The following is a 12,408-nucleotide window of genomic DNA, read 5'->3' on the forward strand; positions in this document are numbered from 1 at the left end:
ATTCTCTTCTCGATACTCCTGATATTGTTGTCCAACTGCTCAGTGTGTACATGGCTTTACTATCATGCATGCAGAGTTGCAGACATAGACCTCTCTTAAACTAAAACAATTCAAAGATTGAACATGGAAGCAATTAGTAATGACCAAATATACACATACTACTTTTGTTTAACAATCTTGAGGTAAGCAATATTGGGTATTTGGGTGAAATGTTAGTTTTTCGTTCATTTTGATTGGGTATGCGTAGGGATGGCAAAAATCCCCAGCGGGGCGGAGCTCCATTGGATACCCGCCCCTAATGGGGGGAGAATTCGGGGACAAATGGGGAATGGGGATGGGGATCTCCAATCTCCGCTATCTAAGATTGGGGATGGGGCGGGGATGATATTGTGATCCCCATCCCCAAACCCGCCCCAATAATATATACATATATTTAACTTATATATATTTTAATTTATTTTTTATAATATAAATCACAAATATATACATTTACTACTTTACTTTAATAGCTACAGTTTTACTTTAATGGTGTTTTGACTTTTGCACTCACTGAATTATGATTTATGAATTTAATCATAGTTTAAATTTATTTGTTGTAGATTTTGATTTTAAAAAAGACAATATGAGAAAAAATTATTTTATTTATTAAATTCTTATTGAGGATTTGGGGCAGGTTTGGAGGCTTAGTCCCCAATGGGGATGGGGATGGGGAATCCCCAACATATTTTTATTGGGGATTGGGGTGGGAATGGAGGTAGAAAATGACCTCGGGGATGGGGATGGTATTGTGATCCCCATCCCCAACCCGCCCCATTGCCATCCCTAGGTATGCGTTCACATACTACCTTATAGCTACCGTTATAAGTATTTTTAGAATTATTAATGAAATTTCCATAACTATATTATGAATATCACAATTGTGTGTTTTGGCTTTTTTTTTTTTTTTTTTGAGAATCTGTCAACTTAAATAAATTAGGAGGTAAACTCCTTGGAAAGTACATCAACAATACAAGCTGGAGGCTCTAGCCCAAAATAAAGAACTAGAACAAGAACAAGCAAAACGAGCTAAAGTATGAGCCACACCAAAATCTTGCACATTTCTGCTAAAGATCATCACAAAAATTCTTTGTTAGTTGAAAACAGCTCATAGCATATGTAGGTAAAGAATGAGCCACCACCCTGATCAAAATATCTTTACCAGCACCACTAAGAAGCCGACCCTGCCAAGTTTGAAGTTTCTGATCCAGACGCTCCTGAATATATTGAAAAGTACTAGCTTTATTCCTTCCAACATAAGTAGGCAAGCCAAGATACTTCTCACGAGACTCCACTACTGTAACTCCCAGAAAAATAGCTATCAAATTCTGATTATCACAGTCCACATTTTTACTAAACGTAACAGAACTCTTATGAAAATTTACTTGCTGCCCAGATGTTTTCCTGTACACCTTCAATACATTACTAATTTCCTGACAAGCCTGTAAATTAGCATTCGCATACAGCATACTGTCATCTGCAAAGAGAAGATGATTAACCATGGGAGCTCCATCACAAATAGAAATACCAGGTAATACACCTAACTCAGCCTTTTTTTTTCAACAAAGCAGATAGACCCTCTGCTCCAAGGAGAAACAAATAAGGTGATAAAGGATCCCCTTGTCGCAATCCTCTAGAAGGCACCACATAACCCTTGGGCTTGCCTCGCACTAGAAAGGAATATCGAACAGAAGAGACACACTGCATAATCATCTTCACCCAACTGTGAGCAAATCCCATTCGCTCCATTACTTTTTGTAAAAACCCCGGCCCCACTCCAATCTATCATAGGCTTTACTCAAATCCAATTTCAATGCCATATATTTCTCACCTGCTCTTTTGTTATGAATGAAATGAGCTAACTCATTAGCTGCCAGCTGGGTATTGTCAGTTATCAATCTACCTAGAATGAAAGCACTCTGGAAGGGCGATATAATCTGAGGCAAAATTAATTTCAACCTGTTGGCAAGAACTTTCGAACACAACGTGTAGATTACATTACACAACGCAATTGGTCTCAAATAATCTACCATAGTCTCTGGAGTAGCAATCTTAGGAATTAGACAAATATGAGTGTAATTGATTTGTTTAAGCAACTGACCAGTCTATAGAAAATTATGTACTGCAGCAGTAATATCATCACCTATACTCTCCCAATAATGCTGAAAAAATAACGGTGGCATTCCATCTGGTCCAGGTGACTTCGTAGGGTACATTTGAAACAAAACCTCCTTCACCTCCTCACAGCTATACTGGGAACAAAGAGAAATATTCATCTCCTCTGTAACTGAAGGAGAAATAGCCTGAAGAGTTTCCTCCAAAGCCCCCTCATCAATAGTTCATGCCTTATACATCTTCTCAAAGTACCTCACAACCACTGTTTCTACACCATCATCATCTTCTTTCCAATCCCCTGCCTCATCGTAGAGACCCCTAATAAAAAAAATTCTTTTCCTATTAGAGGCTTTCTGATAAAAGAAACCTGTGTTACGATCTCCCTCCTTGAGCCATGAGACTTTAGCTCGTTGACTCATGTTTTGGCTTATGTTGAGACATGAGTAATCTTTATCAGTTTGCTAGTTTTTTGTTTACTTTTTATTAAATGAGTCACTAGTGGTCGTATTTACAGGTTTCAAGATTAGGACAATCTTAATTATGCATGTGCTGCTCACCACGTTGTTGAAAATTAACTTTGAATGCTACGTGTTAGTTGTGTTTTCTACTATACTTCTCCTAGAAATATGAATTAAAATTACTCTTAATGAAATTTCCACAAGAATATTATGAATACCACAAGTGTGTGTTTTGGCAAGCAATATAATTTATGTTGAGACAAAAGTAATCTTTATCTGTTTCCTAGTTTTTGTTTACTTTCTATTAAATGAGTCACTAGTGATCAGATTTACATATTTCACGATTATGACCATGTTAGTTATGCATGTGCTGCTCACCGCATTGTTGATAATTAACTTTGAATGTTGCAGGTTTGTTATGTTTTCTACTATACTTTTCCTAAAAATATGAATTAATAATTTTCATTAGCTAAAGCCATCTCATTTGTTTACTGTTCCTAACAAACAATGAAACCTCAATGAAATGATATTCTTGACTAGCTTAAGTCTTCACTCCTCACTTTAACTTTATAATTTGTATCATACTGCTCACTAAATTGTTTATAATTAACCTTAAAATGTTGTGAGTTTAATGGTTTTTCTGTTACAATTACTCTAGCTAAGCCATCTCATTTATGGATCATTCAAAGTCCAAACAATGAAATTTCGATGAAATGTGAAAGACTATATTGTTGACTACCGACCTTAAAGCCTTGAGGCCTCACCTTAACTTACCGACCTTTACCATGATTATGTGTGAAAGCTCTACTTCAAACTCTAGCTTACGTACGCCACGAGGCTGTGGGGGACTTTCGAAAGTGATGGACCCGACCCGTTTGTAGGTATCTGGGGATCCACATGGCTCAAGGTGACTGACAGCCATATTCAAACTCAGGGAGAAAAGACGCACACCGTTCTCTGAGTCTCATTGGTTGTTTTTTTTGTTATGTTTGTCTCATTGGTTGTTTGATTTGATTATTCTCGTCACCATCAATCTAGGGATGGAAAAGAGCAAGCTTTAATATATATTATTTACCATCGTACTTTTGTTGACCAAGTCACTTCCTTCCATTCCATGAACAGGAGCCTCTTACCTTCCATACATCATAGATGACATCTAACTGGTATAAGTAACACCCGCAAAATTCAAAAAGTCAGATCACAGCCTGGACTTCTTCACCATGACAATTCCAGAATACTACTACCCATGAAGAAAAAACGGGTTTAGAGAAGCCGAGGATCGTATACGTTCCGTAAATAGAAGTTGAAGCATCCGACTCAAAATTGTTCTAAAATATAGTTTGCATCACTATCCAAATGAACCAGATATAGCCTTCCAACCCACTCTTCGGCGGCTGCAACTTGAGCTTTTCTCTCCTGTTATATATTTTCATTATATTGAAGGCGATAAATATATATGAGCTACTGGTATCATTTTATACATTTGCATACGAAGCCTCTCCTATATTATATCAATGCACCCAGGGCCTTGATACGAAGTCAAGAGTCAAGTTCAAGCTTGTCTTCAGTCAGAAGTCCTTATATATGAAAAACTAATACTACCAAGAATTCATGAGTGTCACCATATTGCTATCAACGGTTTCTTGGATCTAATACAAACTTTATTCCTGTAAACTGATACAATTTATAAATAAGAGGGACATGACATCATCTGGAACAAGGGTATCTCCTTGGTATAGGCAGGGAGTTTACAGGTAAAATAAACATGGTACATCACCGGGAACGCGTTCTCGCTAAATCATGGTCCCCAGTGTTACAAATTAAACCTTTCTTTTACCTCTAGACCTAAGAATTAGGACTGATCCATTAATCTGTACAAGGACAGCCTACTACTTTACAATACAATTAGGTGCGGCTTTGCTGTGCCTTAAAGCAATCCCTATGATCTCATCACCAGGAGAAAGTAAATCACCCACACCACTCTATATGGTTAACTTAAAATTAAGGGGAGACTGAAATGAGGGGAAAATCAATTATTCTTAGAGCTGCAATGCTAAATCCGGCTGCGTTGAATCAGCCCGGCTAGAACTAGGGGACCCTGGTGACTGAAATCTGACGTTCAGATCTGGTGGAACTGAGTCAGGCTTCTGTTGCGGAGAGAATCCTGGATTAGGTTTAATCTGTTGGGATGACCCTCGCCAAGATGACCGGGGATGAAGCCCCGATGTTCGGGCTGGCAATGACTCATTTTTCACTGAATTTGAATATGAACCAGAAGACTGCTTTGTACCTGGATCGTCAGAGGGCTTGGTTTCTTCTGAATTTAAGCTGTTTGAAGTCGCTGGATGAGTCAGGTTAGTATTAGTCCTGGAGACTTGGTCAAGCATTTGAGATGATTGGAAGCTGAAGCCACCAGGCCTGGTCACGCCAACTTGTTTCCCTACCTGAGCAGGACGGTTTAATCCATATGTCCCATTCAATCCATTCACCCCAGGTTGTATTTCAGGAGTCCGATGGATCTGAAAAGGAGGCCTTGGCCTGATTCCACCAAGATTACTGTTCATCATATTAATCCCACCACGAGAGTTTGATCCTTCAACAGTTTCTCCTTTTCCTGTGCGGGATTCAGGAGATCTGTTAGCAACTAAGGGATCTGATGAGGTGGCAGCAGACAGTGGGGGAGGACTGCTTGGATGGTCATCCGGCCCTGAAGAAATAGAAGGGGCATGTTTCTCTGACAAGTTATGACCTGAAGGTTTGTCTGATAATTTATCTTTATTTGGTTCAATAGAGCAAGATATTGTAGCAGAAGACGAGTTTGCACGAAAGGGCAAGGGCTGTGGTGAAGATGGCTGCTCTTTTGAGGATGAGGCTAATACCAGTGGCCTATGAGGAGCAACATCATTTTCACCAACCCACCCAGGGCCGAACTTAACACCAGCAGGCAAAGACCTTTGGATCCTTTGTGCAGCAATTCTCCAAGCAACAGGTCCAAGATTCGCTGCAAATCGAGCCAGGCTCCTTGCATAACCATCTGACTGAAGCCCTACCTGATTCACATAAAAGACAACTCAACATACAACACAAGTAAACTCTAGGCAAGGTAGTATCACATAAGAATTCACCCATCGCCCACCAAAAGGCAGGAAGCAGTGGGCAGTTGTGAAAACTAGCATAATGAAATCTCTCACGGGCCAGCAAAATTTCCATATTATTCTCTCCCCCATCCAACATCATGCACTCCAGTGGGTGTTCTTTTCTTTCTATTTTTGTTCTAACAATTATAAAAAAAATAAAAACCTGACAGTGGGTGTAACTGCTCCCTTTCAGTAATTAAAGTGACATATAGTTCAATCTGATTCCTTTTCCCCTTAATAATTGGCATGTAAACTTCAGTAGCACCATAACAATTCATTAGCCACAACATATATTTTTCCACTATACATATTCTAGGATTTAATACTATCTTTCCACCATCAAGCTAGTAATATATTCACATACCTACAAACATAAAATCTTACAGAACTGAAAGACAGCAATATACATACAGGCATTAGCTGTTTTCTTTCTCCATCAAATGTAGTCAACACGGTTGACTCTCGTCCATTAGCTGAGGGATGAGAGTGTAGATATGTATTACGCCTGTTCTCATCAAATACAAACTGCTTTCTCCCAGTCTTGGAATTACCTCTCAACATGGAACCTGAGTTAATACAAAAGAGAGATTTGAAATCAATAAAGATGAGTAAGTAGCGTACAAATGAATATATGAAACAACAGACAATTAAAATTGATGGGATGTAAAAAGTGACTCAAACCTGTTAAGTCATCATTCCTCTCAAATTTGTTATCAGCCAACCAACTAGTATACACATCATTACTTCGTGAACGATCATAATTGGACAATATGGCATTTTCTGCCCCAGTAGCGAGAGTGGCATCTGAGAACTCTGAACCAGCGCGCTCCAAGGAAGGCCTGCCAAGTGGTTTCTTCAGATTTTTGGTCGGTGGTCTACCCCTTCTTACGACCTTGGGTTCTGGTTCATTATCATCACTATCTTGCCTCAAATTTTCAAAGTTCTTTTTCGCAAGCTCATGGATGGAGCGCGCCTGGAAAAAATCATCAGAGTTCAGACAACACAAATATCCTCAACCTACGTAAAGAAGGAGCTGGATCTAACAGTACCTGTCGAAAATATATAGTATCTGGGGCATTGTACTGCATTGCATTCGAGCAAATTAAGAAAATGTCATCCTGCAAGATCATTAAATCAAATTTAAAATCGGACCAAATATAGCATAAGAAAGAAATGACCAAATCTTCACACGATTCAACAATAAAATTGCATAAATATAACCAATAACAGAACCACAAGATTGACCAACACTTAAAAGCAAAAATTGTATGTAATGAATGATAGCCGAATACACAAAATATCTGAATAGAACAATAAACAGAGTACTGCAACTTTAGATTCAAAGGACACGCCAATGCATTGTCTCCCAGTGCAATAATCGAGCCATGCTAAGGTCACGTAAAGGGATGATACCACAGAAACAAACACCCAATTCAATGCAGAACGCAATGCATTATATTAAATGAAAGAGCACATGTTTCAAGCACATTATAACCATGGAATTTAACCAATTTAAGGTAGTCCATCAAGTAGGCAAGCCAAGGCCAATGTTCAGGAATTGTGGAAACAAGAAACATTCAACTTCATGCACCATTCCCTCATAATTCACTGAATTGGGGGACAAGGAACCGCTCCAATAAGATCACCCAGTAAAAACTGAAATCACTCCAGATGGCATTACATTGTTGGTTAAAATCATGTAAACAAGCCGAGGCCTTGTATGCTTGACGATTAGGGATATAATCCTCATTCTATCCCAAGGGAGCTAAACTCTATAAGTTAGATGTTCCCAATGAGAACTAAAAATTCAAGTGAACTAACCTCTAGAAAATTAATTGTTCCCAATAACACTAAAACTGTTTGAGAAGTAAACTTTCTGCAATAAGCACTTTAAGTGCAAAGTAATTTTGTTATTAATCTTGCTCACTTGGCATATATCAAACTGTACTTGTGAAAGTTGAACAGGCAGCTACTGTATCAATCAGTTCACAAAATATGTATGTGTGTGTGTGTAACAAAAAAATAAAGACCGACCAATGAGAAGGTGAAAAGGCTATAGCGTATGGTATTTAATGTTCAACTAACAACCAATATCAGTTTCAGCAATACAAAATAGTAATGTCAGGGATTTCAATCCACATTATTAACTGATTCTTATCAGAACTTCTACACTGTATTGCACAAATGGAAGTGTTCAGTGAAATCCCACTAGAAATGAAAACATGAGGGAAAAACAATGGAATGGCCTAATCCGTTTAAATGCAAATGACTCCACAATTTGTCATATATGCCGGATACTCCAATAAGATGTTGGCACAATTTCAAGTTAATTGAAAGTAAAACTAATTCCAAATCAGAACATTTTCTTTCAAAACTTCACAGCCCATTCAGCCAACTTAGCAGAAACAAAGATGAGGAAGATTCAAATCAAAACATATAATGCAAGGAGAACTTAAAGGAGCTCAAATACGTGTGAGCTTACCTCAAACTGCTCCAAGCTGGCATACGCTCCACTTGTAAGTTTCTTCTTCACTGTCCCAAAATCCATAGGGTTCTCTATTACTTCATGGTAGTCTGGAAGCTGCATAGCATATTTGAGAGGGAAAAAAAAAAGGGGGGGGAAACTTAGTATAAAAAGGAGAACATCAAACAAATCCTGGAAGTTAATGCATCACCTACAAACTAACCTCTTCCGGGTCCACAGGTTCAGAAAACACCCCATAGGCGTCCTTCCTGAAATAATATTTTTTAAAAAGAAAAAAAAAAATCATCAAACTGAATGTACAATTCACCACAACAAGATACAGCAAAACACAATCCCAGCACCCCTGAAACATACTTTTGAAGCCGCTCAAGAACGAAAAGTAGCAGCTTTGTATTGGGTAAAGGAGTAGAGGGTCCAGAATCCAACTTTGCCCCACCTGCACAAAATTGCAAACTCAATGATGTAACTTCCAATCCAAACCCGTAATCAAACACCCTCAACAAACTAACAATGCGATTATCAGCAAACCTTGGTGGGTGCTTGAGGAGGGGTTTGTAGCAGGAATCGACTTGTCGCCCTGCGAAAAGTGAATCAAATTCAGTAACTAAATAACAACAGAAATAGATGCACAGTGTATGTTTCCATTCTGGGTGAAGAACCACCAGCAAAACCAGCTCAGAAAAGGCAAAGCAGCGCAGCATTCAAAGTACCAAAAGGGGAAAATACAGTTGCAAATTCCTGAATAATGGTTATTAATTAAAGAAAAAAAAAGAAGAAAGGACAAATTGTGCTTTTTCAGCAGATTTGACAGGCAAATCATTATTAGGCTCAGTAAATACAAAGACCAATTTAAGCTGAATTCTAAGAGCACCCACAATTATCATCAATTAAATTTAAGAAACTCATAACAAAAGTTTTTGCAGCCGGACTAAGTCATTAGTCAACCCAATTTACTGAAGATTCTAGAAAAAAAAAGAGAGAGTTTCCAAGGTGCGAAATTCAAGGAATTTTGAATTTTTATGTCAACGTATATATTTCTCAGTCCCACAGAAAAGGACCCCAAAAATAGAGAAGGAATTTTTTGCCGCGAAAATCCAAAACCCCCAAATCAAATCCAGTCGATTCTTCCCAAATCACCAAAAATCAAATACCTTTGGCGGGTGAGCGAGCCCAGATCCATCCCCTATAGCATTGATCTTCCGCTTTTTGCCGCTCTCCGACGCGGCGTTGTCGTCGTCGTCATTCTCCGACCCGCCGGAATTCACCGACGCCGAATTCGCGGACGATTTCGGCAATTTGAGGACCAGCTTGAGTTTCTTCTCGCGGCGCTTCCCGTCCGAAACGCCGCCGTTTCCGTCGGAGTCGTCGTCGTCATCCTCGTCGTCGTCGGGGTTGGGGTTGCGGCGGGTGGATCGACGGAGCGGAGGCTGGTTGTGGTTGGCGGTGGCGGTGGCGGTGGTGGTGGGAGGGGCAGTAGGGGTGTAAATAGGGTTGGAACGAGGGGCAGAAGTGGAATTGGAATTGTTGGAGGTGCGGTGGAGGTGATGCTGTTGCTCTCTGATATTCCGTTTTTGGAGATCTAAAAGAGAGGGGCGTCCTTTCTTCTTCTTCTTCTTCGTCTCCACTACCTTACCCATATTTTCTTTTCCTGACCCCCCTCTCTCTCTCCTCTTGTTTCTCTCTACCCAACGCCAAACAAACAGGGTGTTATTTTTTATTTTATTTTTTTTAAAATTAATTTTGATAAAATTTAATCTTTTTGGGTATTTACGCACTTATAATTATGATTTTTATGGTGGGAGAGGCGTGCGTGGCACGTGATCCGAGCGTTTGGTGTGTGTGGTGGGGGGGACACGTGGAAGGAAGATGCCAAAACGAGGTCGTGTCGAACGGATTGCGGTCTCTGGATTGGAACTTTCAGTTTTTTGTCTTTATCTACGAGTCGGCGACCCTCTTTCTCAACGTTTTACCTTGTTGACATTTTTTACTTTCACTAGACGTCGGTTTTTTTTTTTTTTTTGAAAATTACTTTTTTTTTTTATTAGATAGACAACTCAAATGCTACGACTAGTTTTCGTGAATCCAACTCACAACCTCCCACTTATGAAGAGGAGACTATGTCACTAGACCAAATGATACTGGACTTGAAAATTACTTTGAATGACTCTTAAATTTGAATGATTTACAGGTAATAATTAATTAAGAAAATAATGCTCAATCACTTAAATTTAAAGGTGAAACAAAAATTCAATTTAAAAATAATTTTTCTACTATTACATTTACATCAATCAAGAATGGTTGACCATCATTTTCTTGGCCAGTTACTACTGACCAAGTGTACATTATTACTCTAAGTTGTTCAAAATTGAATAATATACCAATTTGGTAGTATTATAAAGCAAGAACTTGTAACGTATACGTATGTTTTTAAGAAGCTGTCCAGAGTTCACAATCACAAACGATTAATAGCTTAATCACACAAAAGTAAATTGTTACGAGTAAAATTATATTGAATATAAAACGTCTTTCACTAAATAGTGCCATTTCGTGACGCATATACGATGTTGTGAGTTTCATTAACTCACAACTAATCTACGTATCTATTATTGCTCTGCTACTATAAGAGATTTAAACCTTTTTTTTTTTTGTCAAAGTGATAATAATCATTAATAAGCCCAAAGGGATAAAACCCTAAGAGAGAGCCCAAAGCTCTGAATTACAAGCTAACAGAAGTAGGAAAATTACACATCAAACCTAATTCCACATGAATCTGGTAATAAGATGGTAACTCTAAGAAATTAAAAAGAAAATATCCTAACATGATATCAATGCAGCCGCCACCCCAACCATATTGCACGCGGACGAATTGTCGTACAATCATCGACCAAGATGTCACCAGAAGAGCCCAAATGAAGGGATATAATCTGAGAACCCGATGCCAATATAAGCCCAGAAAGCAAATCCTAACATCCCCAAATACAAGATGATTTGGAGGAGGAGCCAATAACGCACACTGATCATCACCTCTCTACCATAACCTAACTATCCGGAAGAGAACCAATGCCATCGAAGGGGACCAAAAGTCAGCAACAAAGAAAAAATACAATGGATAATGGGGGGTGAAACACCCACTCGTGAGCACCCATACTCCGCTTGGTAAGTGATTTTCACTTTATAGAGGTAGCCATGGGAAACTCCAAGAAAGTCAGTGGTAGAGGGATGAGAGTTAGTGTGAGATATTGGGTGGGAGGAATTGTGGGGGCTGTTGTCAGATTTGAAAATTTTCGGAGCTAATTGACAAGAAATTGAAATAACATAGTAAGAGGAAGTGCAAAGCCCTCTAGATCTGGACACAACCAGTATAAACACCACAAGAGGGCTAGATCTGGACACAACCAGCATAATCACCACAAGAGGGTGTATAACCTGGACAAAGCCAGCAAAAACTCCACCAAAGGATGTCAAGGACAGTCGCCGGAAAGAGCCACGCACCTCCACAACCGCCAGTGTCGACCGGCGGGAAGAGCTTCGCAGCTCCACTACCGCGAGATCCGACCGCCGAAAAGAGCCCCGCTGCTCCACAACCGCCGTATCCGAACGCTGGAAAGAGCCTCGCAGCTCCACTACCGTCGTCGTCCTCAGTCCGAGAGGAACAGACCGAGATCTGTCAACCGAACCCGAGATGAGATGCCCATCCATCTTCTGTGGATCGTGCCAACGTCCTGAAGGCCTGCCTCTACGCAGCTTCAGTATCCCCTCCCGGGCTAGAACGCAGATGCAAAACACCGGCAACGTTCGGCCGGGAGAGAACAACAACGTCTGGAGGTTTCTTTCTTTCGTCGCGCGTGGGGCGCGTTCTATTAGAGATTAGAAATTAACTCAGATTCTTTTTGAGATGTGTCACTTCAGTCTGGGTATAAGAGATTTAAACTTACTATTCTTACACGTAGCTTCTTTTTTTCTAAAACTTACCACTTATGATCAGGCACAGAACTAAGGTGCGGCAAGATTGTGCTGCAGCCCACCCCATTTTTCTGAAAAGAAAACAAATTAATATATGCAATCAAATTCCTCAAATTAATTAATAGAGTTGAATGCTGCATTTGGGAGTAAGATTAGAAGCTGTGTGGGAAGCAGTGGGGTTGGGTTTAGCCTCAATGGCCTGCAAGGTAGTTTT

The 12,408-nt window shown here is 39.6% G+C and overlaps 1 protein-coding gene across 1 annotated transcript; it reads right to left on the reverse strand.

Moving 5' to 3' along the window:
- Nucleotides 1–4,248: 4,248 nt before the first annotated feature.
- Nucleotides 4,249–9,930, reverse strand: LOC112170307. The gene is made up of 9 exons (XM_024307556.2): nt 9,383–9,930; nt 8,760–8,808; nt 8,586–8,667; nt 8,434–8,479; nt 8,229–8,327; nt 6,796–6,864; nt 6,428–6,719; nt 6,158–6,312; nt 4,249–5,659 (listed from the first exon to the last, which is right to left on the reverse strand). Exons 1-9 carry the CDS (start codon nt 9,866–9,868, stop codon nt 4,649–4,651), a joined length of 2,289 nt encoding a protein of 762 aa, XP_024163324.1. The 5' UTR covers nt 9,869–9,930; the 3' UTR covers nt 4,249–4,648.
- Between the last annotated feature and the right edge of the window lie 2,478 nt (nt 9,931–12,408).

This window comes from Rosa chinensis, chromosome 6 (genome assembly GCF_002994745.2).
Source record: "Rosa chinensis cultivar Old Blush chromosome 6, RchiOBHm-V2, whole genome shotgun sequence".
NCBI lineage: Eukaryota > Viridiplantae > Streptophyta > Magnoliopsida > Rosales > Rosaceae > Rosa > Rosa chinensis.